Source organism: Convolutriloba macropyga, chromosome 6, assembly GCF_964194025.1.
Source record: "Convolutriloba macropyga chromosome 6, txConMacr16.3, whole genome shotgun sequence".
Classification (NCBI taxonomy): Eukaryota; Metazoa; Xenacoelomorpha; order Acoela; family Convolutidae; genus Convolutriloba; species Convolutriloba macropyga.
Window position 1 is genome coordinate 61,250,432 of NC_134473.1, and position 16,548 is coordinate 61,266,979.

Consider the following 16,548-nt stretch of genomic DNA (forward strand, 5'->3'; position numbering starts at 1 on the left):
TTTTAAAAATAGCATTTTATTTGGATAAAATTCGCCCCCCTGCCATTGGGTTTAGATAATAATTCAAAAACAGACTTGTCAGAGACTTGAATCATATTTCAATCTGAACACAACGCATAAGAAAATCAAGTTTCAAAAAATTTTTTGCCAACAAAAGTAGAAAAATTATTAAAACTGAATCTAAGATCTAACTTTTCATTGCACTTCAAATAAAGAACGTCAAAAAACTAAAGCAGTAACAATTAACTGAAATTAAAATCCCCGAACGAAAAGGCTTTTTACAATAAACACAAACAAATTTGAATGAAAAATTTTTGAAAAAAGCCAAAAATCAGCTTAACACATGGATTAAGACTTTCAAAATTACACGCCAATAAGGGAGCAACGAAGTGCATTATTTTTCTTTAAAGTCACTACCCTAAACACTGATCAAAACACGGTCCGCTTAAAAACCGAAAGACCACTAATTTTCAAAAAATCAAAATTAACTGAACAAAGAAATGACACAGTATTGCGCCTTCAAACACATTGTCATATCATCTGTGGAAGTTCACATAATTCTTCAGCTACCATCCATATAAAGCTCCACAAACTACAAGCAATTTATGGAAGTGAAAACCCGACCGACCCATTTCGCGCCCGGGATATTCAGACTGCTATCCCGGGTGCGAAATGGGTCCGTCGGGTGTTCACTTCCATCTGATCACTAAGCCAACACGGCTTTGGTAACCACTCGCTTACAATCGCTTTCTATTTAGCAAACTTAATTTTTAATTAAAGCAATTCAGGTCACGCAAAGCTTAAGATTTCAAATGTTAAAAGGTCACTTGAAAGGAAAAAAAGGTTCTCAATCATAACAGCAAAAACGGCAAAGCAAAAATTTTGAAACATAACCGACTAAACGTCGGAAGAATTGCTCTTGAACGACTAGTGGGAGCTCTAATCAATTGCAGCCTGCTTCAGTCGGGGGGGGGGGGGGCTAAATGGGACTAAGAAGTTCTATGGTGGGCTTCAAATAACCACATTAGAGGTTAACATATACCACTATTAAGATTTAAAGTAAAAAATGACACCAGTCTCGGCGCACTCTTCATTTGACTTTCAGTATTAAATTGCCGCCAATTGAGTTTAGCTGCTTGAAATTGTGACTGAGAGGGAATTTTAGATCACGCGAAATGCAAAAAGTCAAGGGCGTAAAAGTCACTCGAAAAGTCAATATTGTCAAGCAAAAATTTTGCATAAAAAAGACACAAACGTTTACAATAATTGCTATGAACTACGTTCAAGAGCAATTAAAAACTACAAACATAACCGACTAAACGTCGGAAGAATTGCTCTTGAACGACTAGTGGAAGCTCTAATAAATGGCAGCCTGCTTCAGTCGGGGGGGGGGGGGGGGAGGAGGTGCAGCCTAAATGGGACTAAGAAGTTCTATAGTGGGCTTCAAATAACCACATTAGAGGTTAACATATACCACTATTAAGAGTTAAAGTAAAAAATGACACCAGTTTCGGCGCACTTTTCATTTGACTTTTAGTATTAAATTGCCGCCAATTGAGTTCAGCTGCTTGAAATTGTGATTGAGAGAGAATTTTAGATCACGCAAAATGCAAAAAGTCAAGGGCGTAAAAGTCACTCGAAAAGTCAAAATTGTCAAGCGAAAATTTTGCATAAAAAAGACACACGTTTACAATAATTGCTATGAACTACGTTCAAGAGCAATTAAAAACTACAAACATAACCGACTAAACGTCGGAAGAATTGCTCTTGAACGACTAGTGGAAGCTCTAATCAATGGCAGCCTGCTTCAGTCGGGGGGGGGGGGTGGAGCCTAAATGGGACTAAGAAGTTCTATAGTGGGCTTCAAATAACCACATTAGAGGTTAACATATACCACTATTAAGATTTAAAGTAAAAAATGACACCAGTCTCGGCGCACTCTTCATTTGACTTTCAGTATTAAATCGCCGCCAATTGAGTTTAGCTGCTTGAAATTGTGACTGAGAGGGAATTTTAGATCACGCGAAATGCAAAAAGTCAAGGGCGTAAAAGTCACTCGAAAAGTCAATATTCTCAAGCGAAAATTTTGCATAAAAAAGACACAAACGTTTACAATAATTGCTATGAACTACGTTCAAGAGCAATTAAAAACTACAAACATAACCGACTAAACGTCGGAAGAATTGCTCTTGAACGACTAGTGGAAGCTCTAATCAATGGCAGCCTGCTTCAGTCGGGGGGGGGGAGGTGCAGCCTAAATGGGACTAAGAAGTTCTATAGTGGGCTTCAAATAACCACATTAGAGGTTAACATATACCACTATTAAGAGTTAAAGTAAAAAATGACACCAGTTTCGGCGCACTTTTCATTTGACTTTTAGTATTAAATTGCCGCCAATTGAGTTCAGCTGCTTGAAATTGTGATTGAGAGAGAATTTTAGATCACGCAAAAAGCAAAAAGTCAAGGGCGTAAAAGTCACTCGAAAAGTCAAAATTGTCAAGCGAAAATTTTGCATAAAAAAGACACACACGTTTACAATAATTGCTATGAACTACGTTCAAGAGCAATTAAAAACTACAAACATAACCGACTAAACGTCGGAAGAATTGCTCTTGAACGACTAGTGGAAGCTCTAATTAATGGCAGCCTGCTTCAGTCGGGGGGGGGGGGGAGGTGCAGCCTAAATGGGACTAAGAAGTTCTATAGTGGGCTTCAAATAACCACATTAGAGGTTAACATATACCACTATTAAGAGTTAAAGTAAAAAATGACACCAGTTTCGGCGCACTTTTCATTTGACTTTTAGTATTAAATTGCCGCCAATTGAGTTCAGCTGCTTGAAATTGTGATTGAGAGAGAATTTTAGATCACGCAAAAAGCAAAAAGTCAAGGGCGTAAAAGTCACTCGAAAAGTCAAAATTGTCAAGCGAAAATTTTGCATAAAAAAGACACACACGTTTACAATAATTGCTATGAACTACGTTCAAGAGCAATTAAAAACTACAAACATAACCGACTAAACGTCGGAAGAATTGCTCTTGAACGACTAGTGGAAGCTCTAATTAATGGCAGCCTGCTTCAGTCGGGGGGGGGGGTGGAGCCTAAATGGGACTAAGAAGTTCTATAGTGGGCTTCAAATAACCACATTAGAGGTTAACATATACCACTATTAAGAGTTAAAGTAAAAAATGACACCAGTTTCGGCGCACTTTTCATTTGACTTTTAGTATTAAATTGCCGCCAATTGAGTTCAGCTGCTTGAAATTGTGATTGAGAGAGAATTTTAGATCACGCAAAATGCAAAAAGTCAAGGGCGTAAAAGTCACTCGAAAAGTCAAAATTGTCAAGCGAAAATTTTGCATAAAAAAGACACACACGTTTACAATAATTGCTATGAACTACGTTCAAGAGCAATTAAAAACTACAAACATAACCGACTAAACGTCGGAAGAATTGCTCTTGAACGACTAGTGGAAGCTCTAATTAATGGCAGCCTGCTTCAGTCGGGGGGGGGGGTGGAGCCTAAATGGGACTAAGAAGTTCTATAGTGGGCTTCAAATAACCACATTAGAGGTTAACATATACCACTATTAAGAGTTAAAGTAAAAAATGACACCAGTTTCGGCGCACTTTTCATTTGACTTTTAGTATTAAATTGCCGCCAATTGAGTTCAGCTGCTTGAAATTGTGATTGAGAGAATTTTAGATCACGCAAAATGCAAAAAGTCAAGGGCGTAAAAGTCACTCGAAAAAGTCAAAACTGTCAAGCGAAAATTTTGCATAAAAAAAAATAGCCGGTAGAATACCGGAAACGACTCAAAATAATCTCTACCCTAACTTGGAAAAAATCAGAATAACGAAAAAAACACTAGAAATAACAAAAATAGTAGACCAATATAACATAAAACCGTTAAAATTTTTTCAGTTCAGGGTTTTGTGTAGGTGCTGTTGGGGGGGGGGGGGTTGGTAGGTAGGTGGTGGTGGGGGGTAGGTAGGTGGGGTGGGGGTAGGTACGTGGGGGGTAGGTACTTGGGGGGGGGTGTAGGTATGTTGGGGTGGGGGGTGTAGAGGCGTGAGGGATAGTTTTTTGGGGGCGGGGTGGGTAGTTAAATGGGATCAAATTTTCTCAAATTGACGTCTTCACATGGGGGGGGTGTAGGTATGTTGGGGTGGGGGGTGTAGAGGCGTGAGGGATAGTTTTTTGGGGGCGGGGTGGGTAGTTAAATGGGATCAAATTTTCTCAAATTGACGTCTTCACATTGAATTACACACTGATACCAATTGATATAAATTACACATTAAGCTATTGTTAAAGTCCAATGTTCGGTAACAGAAGTCAATAATCAAAAACGGAGGTAAAATCTCGAATAGAGAGAAGTCAAAATTCAAGGCATGAACAAACTTGCTTTCTGCTAAAAAAAAAAAAACTGTAGAATATCAATATTCCTCTTCTAGTCGTAAAAAGACACACACGTTTACAATAATTGCTTGGAACTACGTTCAAGACCAATTAATAACTGCTTCAACCTTCGTTCCAGAGCAAATGAAAATTTATTCAAATGAACAAAGTTATTCATTTTTTTGCTCAGCAAATTATTCTTCCGCTCAGGCATTTTAAAAGTCGCCTGAAAACGATGGCACTTCCGGCAAAAACAGAGCCGCAAAAAGCCGCCGTTGAACCTGCGTGACGCACATCTTGATTGAAACAGAAAAAGAAAAACTTTATAAGTATCTAAGTTATATATAAGTTTCGGTTTATATTAAGTATATATATGAGTATATTAGTTTATATAACTATATATAATATATATTAAGTTTATATAAGTATATAAGTTTCTAAGTATCAATAAGTGTTCTATTTTCGCTCACATTTTTCAGTTAATTTATATAATTACTAAAACTCAACCTCTAGATTGAAGTCTACTGAGTTTAATACTATTACCAGCTAGTATTTGCTCTAATAAACGTTGATAACCTAATGCACTTTGACTTGATGACCAAGCTTTACCGGCTATCCCCTGTTCCTTTAGTTTCCCTCATCTGACATAAAACGTATTCACTATATTGCGAAAGTAAATTAGTGAATGAATTTAAAACCCATTCAGATGAGACATTGAGTAAAAGGCAAAACGTGATTGAAAGGTAAAACATAACCGACTAATGTCGGGCGAATTACTCTCAAGCGACCGGCGAGCGGTTGGCTTCGTCAGTAGCTAGCCACGGGGGGGCAACACTGGGTTGGGGGGCAACAGCGCGGTGGGGAGTGGAGGCAATAGTGGGGGTGGGGGGTTAACAAGGGGAGAGGTGTCTCAACCTCTAAGAACCGCCCTTCACACCATAAGTATAGGTCTCCAAAACAGTTTGAGCTGAAACAGAGCTGAAAGGCTCTAAGAGTACTTAATGCCCGCTGGGCACTACATGTTTATCCCGTTTTTGAGGACGAACAGTCAAAACGTCGTTTGAGAGCTACAAACTTTATTTGAGAGCAATTAAAAAGGTACGCGAAGTAAAAAAAAACATAGTCAAAGACTCCAGATCAGAATCAATGAAATTATGGGTTTTAGACCCAGTCAACTAATTACTCAACCACAAGTTTGTCTAACGACTAATATTTAACCATTTCTAAACAACAACAAAGCAATACAGCAGGCAAAAAAGCCACAATAGCTTCGTAGATGATCAGTCTCAAAAAAATTGTAAAACCAGACAAAAAATAAACTTCTATTTATTAAAAGTTGAGACAATATACTTTGATAAACTTATTGCTGCTTCTATCACCTGCCCTCAAATACCCTTCATTTAGAGTGATACGCAATCACTTCACCTTCTCTTTGAATCAAAGCAAAGAAAAGTAATTTGAGAATGAGGAAGTCACTTTTAAGAGTTAAATCACGTATCACAAAACTTCATCACGTGAACGAACAGAAACTCTCTCCACTATATGTGACAAATGACGTCACGCACGCAATTCAGTTGAAATTGCATAAACGAATGAACAGAAAGTAGATTTGAAACAATCTTTACGTCAAATGGTCGTAAAAAAACCTTGACGACAAAATATAGCTGCAAAAATTCCGAACCGACAAAAAACTCCAATAGTTCCTGGTCAAACATAGGCTCTAAGACCTGCGGGAGGAAACCAAAGGAAACTTAACAGCGATTAAATTATTCTTAATTTAGTAAAAACAAAATTCGATCGGCGAAAATTAGATTTAGCAGAACTAAAAAGAAGGCAATTGAAGTCTAAAACCCGTTTATGTCGCTCCCTTCTGGCTTGCAATAGTTGATTTCCATAGGTCACAGACAATAGCATATGTAAAAATTAGGAATCAAAATTAACATAACCGACCAACGCCGGGCTAATTGCTCTCAAACGACCGGTTGGCATCGTCAGTACCTAGCCATGGTTTAGTGAGTTAGCTTCAGCTTATATGAAAAGAAGTGAGGTGGGTGCAGCGGGGGGGGGGGGGGTAAGCCGAGGGGCGCTGGGGCAACAGTGGGAGGGCAACGGTTGTTACGGGGGGACCAACATGGTTTTTTTTGGCCTGAACGATGTGCAGGGGTAGGGACTGGGGGGATGAAACGGGGAGGGGGGTGGGTAAATTTCTAAGAACCGCCCTTCACACCATAAGGATAAGTCTCCAAAACAGTTTGTGAATCGCATAATTGGAGATTAGCTAGCTGAAAGTCTCTAAGAGAACTTAATGCCCGCTGGTCGCTACCTGTTTATCCTGTTTTTGAGGACGAATAGTCAAATGGGTCAGAGCAACTTGAAGAAAGAGAGAATTTTCAAAAATACATGAGAAGCCATTTATAAACAAGGTGAAGAGGAACTAACTCAGAAAAAATTTTCATGAATTAAAGAGAAACTTACTGTGAAATCATAAACCCAAGCAATTTTTCTAAAACCGGAAATACTTTATCGCGTAACGTACAAAACAGTGCAATATTTTAAGACGAACAAAACCTGAAATACTTTAAGAAAAATTAAACATATCCGGCAAAAAAGCCAAAAAAGCTACCGTTGACGCACATTAGGATTGAAAAAGAAAAAAGACAGAAAATGACAAATTTTCTACTGTGTTAAAAAGTGTACTAATTTAGTGTGCAGTTTGTTAGATTCTAAATCTATGCTTAATTCAGCTTTTAGACTGAAAGCTATTACGCCTAATACTAATGTCAGCTAGTAATCTCTCTAATTGACTTTGATGATCTAATGCACCTTGACTTTATGATCAAGCTTTATCGGCAATTCCCTGTTCCTTTGGTTCTGCTCATTTGACATCAACCTTATTGACATTGCGACAGTAAAAGAGTGAATGAATTAAAAACCCATTCAATGGAAACATTTCGAGTAAAAGAAAAAACGTGATTGAAAAGTCAGGCGAAGTTTAAAAAATATATAGCGGGAAGACTCCAGATTAGAAGGAATGAAAACATTCACAAAGACCCCAGCCAACTACTTACGGAATCAAAACTCTGTCTACTCAATTGTAGTTATCATTTTGAAACATACCCGGCAGATTGCCGGCAAATAGCCGCCGTTGATTCCAATAAGCATGATTGGGATTGAACGAATAGAATATATTGAAAAAGATATTTGTACAAAAAAATTTTTTAAGTCCGATTTATTTTGATGGCATTTCGTAGTTGAACATACTTCTGTTTTAGAGAGGCTACAGGGGCTACTATCAACACCAATAAGCATTAGAGGTGGTAACTAAGACTTATAGGAACGACGTTCAAATAGCGGGCATCTAAAATTGGGCTTTATGGGTTTATCCCGTTTCTTTTTCTGACTTCAATTTTTTATACCGACTCTGTTCATTTTGAATTGCTTTGCTTAGCAACTGATGTTCAAATTCACTTTTAGCAGAATGAGAGAAGAGAGAAACTAGCCTAGAGAAGCCAAAAAGATTTCACGCAAAACGTCGAAAAAGCGGCAAAATGGTAAAGCGAAAAAAAGTTTGACGAATTAAAAAAAAATACGAGCGCAATAATAGCCGGCTGAGAAGATGAGGGCGGCTATTCAACAATAACAAAGTAACACAGCTGGCAGATTGTCAGAAAAAGCCGCAAAAGCTTCGTAGATCATTCGTCTCAAAAAGATTGTAAAGGAAAAAGACCAAAGAAGAAACTTCTTTTTAATAAACGGTGAGATGATATTTTTGATAAAGAATCTGTTTAATTATTGCTGCTTCTATCACATGCCCACAAATACCCTTCACTTAGAGTGACACGCAATCACTCGACCTTCTCTTTGAATCAAAGCCAAGGAAAGTCAATTTCAGTGAGGAAGACACTTCTGAGTGTGAGTTCAGTCACGTGTGACCAAAAACTATTACGTGAATGAACAAAAAAGTCTCCGCTATGAATGAAAAATGACCTCACACGCACTTCAGTTGATATTGCATTAACAATTGAACAGAAAGTAGATTTGAAATAATCGTGAGGTCATATGGTCGTTGAAAAACTCCTTGAAAGAGAAGGCCAAATATAGCCTCAGATACCACAATGCGGCTATTAGAAAAAAAACATTAGGAAAACAAACTCCGTTAAAAAATGAAAAAATTTGATAAAATATGCTCAAGTTGCAAGCCCGAAACAATTATTGCCAATTAAAAAAGCTGTCGGTCCGAAAACGCTTACCGATTGCTAAAAACTATAACAAAACACAGGGAGAAAACTGAAAAACAAAAGGAAGCAAAACCTTTTGTTTACAAAATTACCTACGAAATGCAAATTGCTCCTTCCCAACAATTATTTTGAGATAACCCAGTAATTTTATTCTGCTACACCAACGACTCATCCAATGGATGTCAGAGGCATTCAAAAAACATATGAATGAAAGCACAAAATCAAGAAACTGAAAAAAATACAAATTTGTATTAATTATATTATATAAACTGCACTATAAAACCTTTAACTGTTAACTCTAATAGGAAATAGTTCGATTATTTATTGAAAACATAGAAGCTAAAATCAGAAGAACTGTGCACAAATTCTTCTAAAACAGAGACAAATTTTCATCAAAATTACTCCAATCCCTTTATCAGACGCAATGCAAAATTAATATCAATCAAGTAAAAAGATCACCAAATACACCTAAACAACTTAACTAAAGAAGACATTGATTGATATTTAAAAAAGGAAAATTGCAAAAAAAAGGCTAAAAAAGCGTCGAATATAGCAAAACAACAATAATAGCTCAAAATATCATCTTTAAGTCTAATATTGGTTCAGATGGTCAATAATTCTTCGCCACTTCTACTAGCCAACATATATGAGACAACAAATTCGGTTGAAAAACTTAGTTACTAACTAAAAAAACGATCGGGCAAATGGTCAAATAAATATCAGTCACTTAGTTAGCAAAAATTATTTCAATTGCTTATCTAGCTCTCTATTAGAACAACGAATGAACAAAAAATATAGCAGAAAAAATGCCGAAAAATAGCCACCGTTGATCCGCTTGATTCACATTGGGACTGAAACAGAAAAAAAGTAAGAGATAGAAATTGACAGAATTTTTTCTAAGTGTCGTCAAAGTGTTGATTTTTGATTGGTAAAATGTGCATATTCTGTTAGATTCCAAAATTACACTTAATTCAGCTTCTAAACTGAAGGCCATTCAACATAATACTAACGCCAGCTAGCAATCGCTCAAACGAACTCTGATAATCTAATGCAATATGACCGGGCTTTATCGGTTTATCCCGTTCCTTTGATATTGCACTATTTGACATTGACCGTATTCACAACATTACGTATTTTGAAAATTGAAAGAATTTAAAACTCAGTTGAATTAGTGAGTGAAATAAGTCAGAAGTCAAGCGTGAAAATCGTGAATTACGTAGAACGAAAAACGTGATAAAAGAGTAAAGCGAATTAAACATAGCCGGCAGATTACCGGAATAGCTGCGAAGGAATAGACCTGCGTGCCATATAATAGAGATAGAAACAGATACAGATCTAAATTGAAAAAAAATCGACGCCTCTCAAAAAAACGAGGTAAAAAACATTTAGCGATAAATTAATAAAGCTTGTTCAAATTCATTCCACAGAAGCCCCTCAATAGGGACCTTTACTGCACATAGGAGTTCCTTTGACCTTAAACAAATTCAAACAGAACTTAAGTTTTAAAGTGCAAAAGTCATTTTATTGAGTGAGGTAAGTCACGTATGATCAAAATCTAATCACACAAATAACCTAAAAACTTTGCAAAAGCGAGTGAGAAATGACGTCACGCGCGCAAATGCCGTTAGTGAGAGAAAAAAGTCATTCAGAAAATTTAACTTTTTCAGCTTTGCTGTGTGAACAAATGTAAAACGAAAAAAGAGCGTCAGACGACGAAACAAAAAAACCAAGAGCACCGCAACATAGCTTCGCTCAGCTTACAGCTTCGCAGCTATAAAAAAAACATAGCCGTAAGAATTCCAGAAAAGACTCGAAGATGTCTTCGCCAAAAAGCAGTCGAATAACTAGTTTCGGATGGCAGTGAGCACCAACGAAGTCTTAAATGAAATGAAAGAAAATTTCAATTACGTTTTCGATAAGTACAAGTACAAATACAAAGAGAAAACAACATTTCAAGGCATCGAGACAACTCCCTCGCTCTTAGACATTCAGCCAGGCCAATATAATTACGACAAAATATCTGCTTTTGAATTAAAGCGAAAGAAATTAAGAAAAATTATAACGAATTAACGAAAATTTTTGTCAAACAAAATTGCTTAGTACTAAAGAACCTGTATTTAATTTGCAATGGAAACTCTCCACGAGCATTGCGCTTAAGTTCAGTTACAAGAAAAAGCAAACATAGCTGGCAGATTGCCAGAAAAAAGCCGCAATGGCTTCTTAGATCTGCAGTCTCAAAAAAACAGTAAAAAAAGACAGACCAAAAAAAATTAGTCTGAATTGGAGGCTGAGATGTCATATTTTGATTAAGAATCTGTATTAGTTCTTGCTGCCTCTATTAGCTGCTCTCAAATAACCTTCATTTAGAGTGACAAACACTCACTTATCTCCTTGAATTAAAGTAAAGAAAAGCCCAGGAGTCATTTTTGAGTGAGGTAAGTCAAGTGTGACCAAAAATTTAATCACGCGAATGAACAAAAAACTCGCTCCACTAAGAGCGAAAAATGACGCCACACATGCATTTCAGTTGAAATTGCATGAACGAATGAACAAAAAGCAGATTTGAAGTGGTTGTGGCGTCATATGGTCGTAAAAATCGCGATGACGAAATAAAAAAAACCAAGTCAAGGCCAATAATAGCCCCAGCTATCGCTGTGCGGCTATTAAAAACAGAAAACCATAAAGCCTCTTCGAGTCTTAAAAAGGAGCGGCTAAATAATAGCCGTTGAGCTGACGGCGGCTATTAAAAATCTCAAGAAAATCAATACTCCTCTTGGAGTCGTAAAAAGCTAAGAGAAGAAAAACAATATCCCCAGCGATTGCTTTGCGGCTATTAAAAATGACAACCTCACAATACACTTCAGTATATCTATATAGTAAAAAAACAGCATCAATTAAATTCAAACCCTGTGGATAGCAAAAAAACTACGATGAGATCAATTATAGCATTGCTTCGCATTCTGGATGGAGTTGTGTGAACAGCACTATTTTTTCAGTTTTGTACACAAACCTGCCCAAATGCCACTGTCTGCACTTGACTGACGGTAGTGCGTGGTTTTGAGTGTGTGGTTGTGTTGATGTTGCTGCGATTGAGCTCCAATACTGATCATTTCTGTGGATCCCATCTTGCCAGAAGTATTGGTGGCTTGATTGTTCAAAACCAGCTGGTGCATCAATTCTGCACAAAACAAAATTTACCATTTCACATTTACTTTTACCAAAGAAACAACCAACGCCAATGCTACAACATGCATGATCTAAAAAGATGGAGAAACTTAAACCTATGGACAATAGTAACCTGTTTCTTTCCCATAATAGACGCACAACACTATAGCCCCCATTTGGGTATAACAAAGGCAATTGGAGGGGAAAATAAGTTGTGTGGTCGATAATGGGAAAGAAATATGAAATTGATACGTTTATTCATATTAGGCAATACTAATTAATCTAAGTCTTGATTTCTGTGACGTATTTAAAATACAGAGTTCACGACCACGCATAACAGTGTGTTCAAATGATGGTATTATTAAAAAAGATGTATAGGTAACACAGCACAACTAACACATATGAAGGGGAGAAAGAAAGAAAAGAATAAACAGCCAAGTACTCTAAAATGAGGCCACATTAACCAACTAACTCCTCCTTACCTCATTACATGACTCCCATCTTAACAACGGAAGTCACTCCTCAATATCTGGAAGCATGAAAATAAGATTCAAGATTAGTTCATTGAGAAGCAAATTAATCTGTTAAGACTTAATTAAAGCGGAAAAAATTATATGGACAAGACGCATCACTTAAATATAGGTGATCAATTATCCCTTAGAAGCGTCAGACAACAAATGGTTCTACAATTAGGACTACCACTAACATTGACTACAGAGTTAAAATTTGAGCAAGATCACTATAATTTTTGTGCGCCTCTGACAGTTTCTTCAACAACAACTTCACATTTTTCACCCGAAAAATTAAAAGTCATTGTAAACAAACCTGATTCAACATGAACGTTAACTTGAATTTAGTTGATATTACGAGCCAGCGCCCCTACCAAAGGCTTTAACTATATTTAAAGTAAATATAATTATATAATTGCCCAAATTTGACGAACTTTTGAGACGAAAGAATCGTAAAGTATAATATCAATTATTAACATAACCGACTAACTTCAGGCGAATTGCTCTCACACAAACAGAGAGCGGTTGAATCGTCAGAAGCTAGCCACGGTTTAGTGAGGCTAATTAATTGAAGGGGCGTGAGGTGAAGGTAATATATGATGGCATCACGTCACATTACAGCAGCTGAAGTGCGGCATCAACAAAAGAGTTAAGGAAAGAGAGAGAGAGAGAGAGAGATAGTGTGCGAGAGAAAAAAATGTGAACGAGAAAGAGAAGGAAAGAAACCCCAACTAACAGAGGGAGCGAGAGAGCTAGGAATATTTACCATAATGAGATTCGACTCTGCAACTTCTAATTTTCTAGCCTTGTTAATAATTAAATCATATAAAAACTGAAAGTGAAAACTTCAAAAGTTTTCACACTTCGCAGTGAGCAAAATGTTTAAAACCATTTTTTGTCTCAGGACTTCTGTCATTGAAAAAATTGCATATACGTGATAAAAAATCTTGAGAAACACAATCTTAAGAAGCTTAAATTCGTGATTTTTTTTAAATTCTTGAAAATTCCAATACATCTAGAAACTACGCAGTATCCTATTATCTAAACCTAGTGGAGGTTCCTTGGCTCTTGAGGCTGGAGAAAGGTAAAATATGACAAACAAATCAAAAAAATCTTGAAAATTGTAAATTTTTTTTTTAAATTGCTTAAATTCGTGATATTAAAATCCTGAAAAACATTCCATTACATCTAGAAATTATCCAGAAACCTAAAATCAAATTCTCGATGAGATTCCTTGGCTCTTGAGGCTGGAAAACTAAAAATGACAAATTCTCAAAAAAACTTGAAAAAATTGCAAGTTTTTATCAAACAATTGGTAAAATTGTGATAATGAAAAGTTGAAAACTAATCCCAGGCCAATCAAAACTTTTCAGTACTTATCAGTACTTACCTTTCAGTACTTATCAAACCCTGAAGGAGGCTTTCTGGCCCCTGGGTCTGGAAAAACTTGAAAAAATACAATAAATGTCTAAAAAATAGAAAAAGCAAGTGTTGTCAAAAAAATGATAAAATTGGTGATGTTTAAATCCTGAAAATTCCATTACATCTTAAAACTAAGCAGAAACCAATTTTAGAGGAGGTTTATTGGCTCTTGAGGCAGGAGAAACCTAAAATGACAAAAAAATAAAAAAAAACCTGAAAAAAATTGCAAAAACTTGTGATATTAAAAAGTTGAAAACTATTCCACGGTCAATAAAAACTTTTCAGTAACTTATTAAAAAACCCATAAGGAGGTTTTCTGTCTCCTGGGTCTGGAAAAACTTCAAAATTGACAAGAAATGTCTAAAATTGAAAAATAAATTACAAGTTTTGTCCAAAAAAATGCTAAAAATTGTGTTGTTAAAATGTTGAAATCCATTCCCTTAACACAAGAAACTGTGCAGTAACGTATTATCAAACCCCAGACGAAGTTCCCTGACACCTAGGGCTAACCACATTAAAAAAACAAATACTTCGTTTTTTGTTAATAAATACCTAGGGCTAATAAAAAACAAAAAAAAAACAAATACAAAAAAAAACAAAATTTAAAACAAAACGGGCTAATGAAACTAAAAAAACAGAAATTGGATTACCAAAACATATAGCTCTTTAAAAGATCATAGAAGTACTTTTGTTTTGCAGAAGACCTTTATCAACTTTAGCCAGCCTCAATTTTAAACTACTCCAATAAAAAAAATGAAAAATGACGAAAAAAAACACGAAAAATTGCAACAATTGGGGCTCAAAAACTCCTAAATACAACCTTTTAACCTTAAACTACCTCCAATCTTACCTAAATCAATTTTTCTTTATGGGTGCAAAAAACCTTGCACCAAACGGGATTCGAACCATTGACCTCCCCATCCATAGCCACCCGCACTAACCACTGCGCTATGCGTCACTAATTTTTGCTATACTGCAGCCAGTTATGTATTAACAAAAAGCTTTACTTCGGAGTGAGAGCAATAGAGGTCACTCCAAAATGATGAACGAAAGCGTAAAAAAGTCACTTGAGAAGTCAAAGAATGTTCTAGAAGAAAAACGCAAAATTGTCCAACAAAAAATTTGCAAAAAAAAGAGCAACACGTTTACAAAAAATACTATGAACTTCATTCAAGAGCAATTAAAATTATTCTATCTATAGTATAATTTACTCTTTTGTATAATTGCATGCATAAGAATTAGTCGCCATATCCTACACTCCAAGGCCATATATAAATATAACCGACGAAGCGTCGGAAGAATTGCTCTCGAACGACTAGTGGGAGCTGTAATCAATTGCAGCCTGCTTCATTCGGAGGGGGGGGGGGGGGGGGGGGGAGGGGGGAGGAGGGAGGGAGGGGGAGCTTAAATGGGACTAAGAAGTTCAACAGTGGGCTTCAAATAACCACATTAGAGGTTAACATATACCACTATTAAGAGTTAAAAAGTAAAAAATGGCACCAGTTTCGGCGCCTTTTTCATTTGACTTTTAGTATTAAATTGCCGCCATTTGAGTTCAGCTGATTGAAATTGTGATTGAGGGAGAATATTAGATCACACGGAACGCAAAAAGTCAAGAGCGTAAAAATCACTCGAAAAGTCAAAATTGTCAAGCAAAAATTTTGCATAAAAAGAGACACACGTTTACAATAATTGCTATGAACTTCGTTCAAGAGCAATTAATCAGGTATTAGGCTCGATTTGGGGAATAAAAGAGAAAAAATGGACTGAATCGTTCACTTAATTTGATAGGGCGCTGGCTCGGCCCGTAAAGGATCTGACAGGTGTATCAAATGCTTGCGTGTGACATACCATTGGCAGTGTTGATGTTTGAATAAGTGTTGTTGTTGTGGTTTGGGGGAGGAGGTTGCATCTGATTGGTTGGAACAGTTCCCATATTGTTTCCATGATGTTCAACGAGTGAACTGCAACTGTTGCTGTGTCTATGCTGCACAAAAGGAACTCCTTTGCCCCCTGAAATCAACTAACAATCTTCATCTTGCCTCGTCCTAACTTTTTCTAATTCTACAAGTAATACATCATTACATAGTAGTGGTCGCATTGCATATGCGAGGTGAGGCAAAACAAGCAGCAGTTATAACGCTTAAGGACTTAGTTTTAAGAGTCGAATGCGGGTTCTTATGCTACGACTTCAGAATTAAAGGCACTCACTGAAAGTGAAACGAGTTATCGTTGATAAAAAATATTTTGATTACGTTTAGGTTGTTGATATAATATTAACGCCTGACAATAGCTCAACATAAACATTTATTACTTTCTTTAAGTCTGCCATTACTTATGAGACTGTAAAAAGAACGTGTTTTGATTATTAAAATATGCAAACTTCGCGACTTTGATTTAATGTAATAACTTTATACAGAACAAGGAGGCTCGGTAATGCGCGTTTGCACATAATGTTCTGACCCCGGTCTTCCACAATTTGGACTTAATTGTCAGCAGAATGAGGAAGAGAAAGAAGAATTTGGAAGAGAAAGAAACGAAAATATTTGGTAAATGAGTAAAAAAAATTACTTCAAACACAAAGCACTAAGGGAACTAATTAATGCAATAAAGTAGATCTGATGGTACCTGCTACTTACCTGTCAAGATTAACAGTTAACAATTTAAAACTAACAAAGTCAAAATAGCGTCGGATAAAACGTAAAGAAAAAATCAACTTGTACTTCACTTCAAAGCAGATGAGAAATGTCTTTAATAAAACTTGGTAACAGGTAAAAACAGGGGAATAGTCAACAAACATCAAGTTTCAACTAAA

General features: G+C 36.4%; 1 protein-coding gene across 1 annotated transcript in view; it reads right to left on the reverse strand.

Annotated features, from left to right (window-relative positions):
• Positions 1-16,548, reverse strand: part of LOC142341819 (uncharacterized) — a 63,988-nt gene that overhangs the window by 23,781 nt on the left and 23,659 nt on the right. Inside the window, exons 8-9 of the mRNA XM_075393060.1 lie at positions 15,585-15,746; positions 11,648-11,815 (exon numbers count right to left, since the gene is read on the reverse strand). Of these exons, the coding sequence (XP_075249175.1) occupies positions 11,648-11,815; positions 15,585-15,746 (330 nt within the window). The remainder of the gene's footprint in view (positions 1-11,647; positions 11,816-15,584; positions 15,747-16,548) is intronic.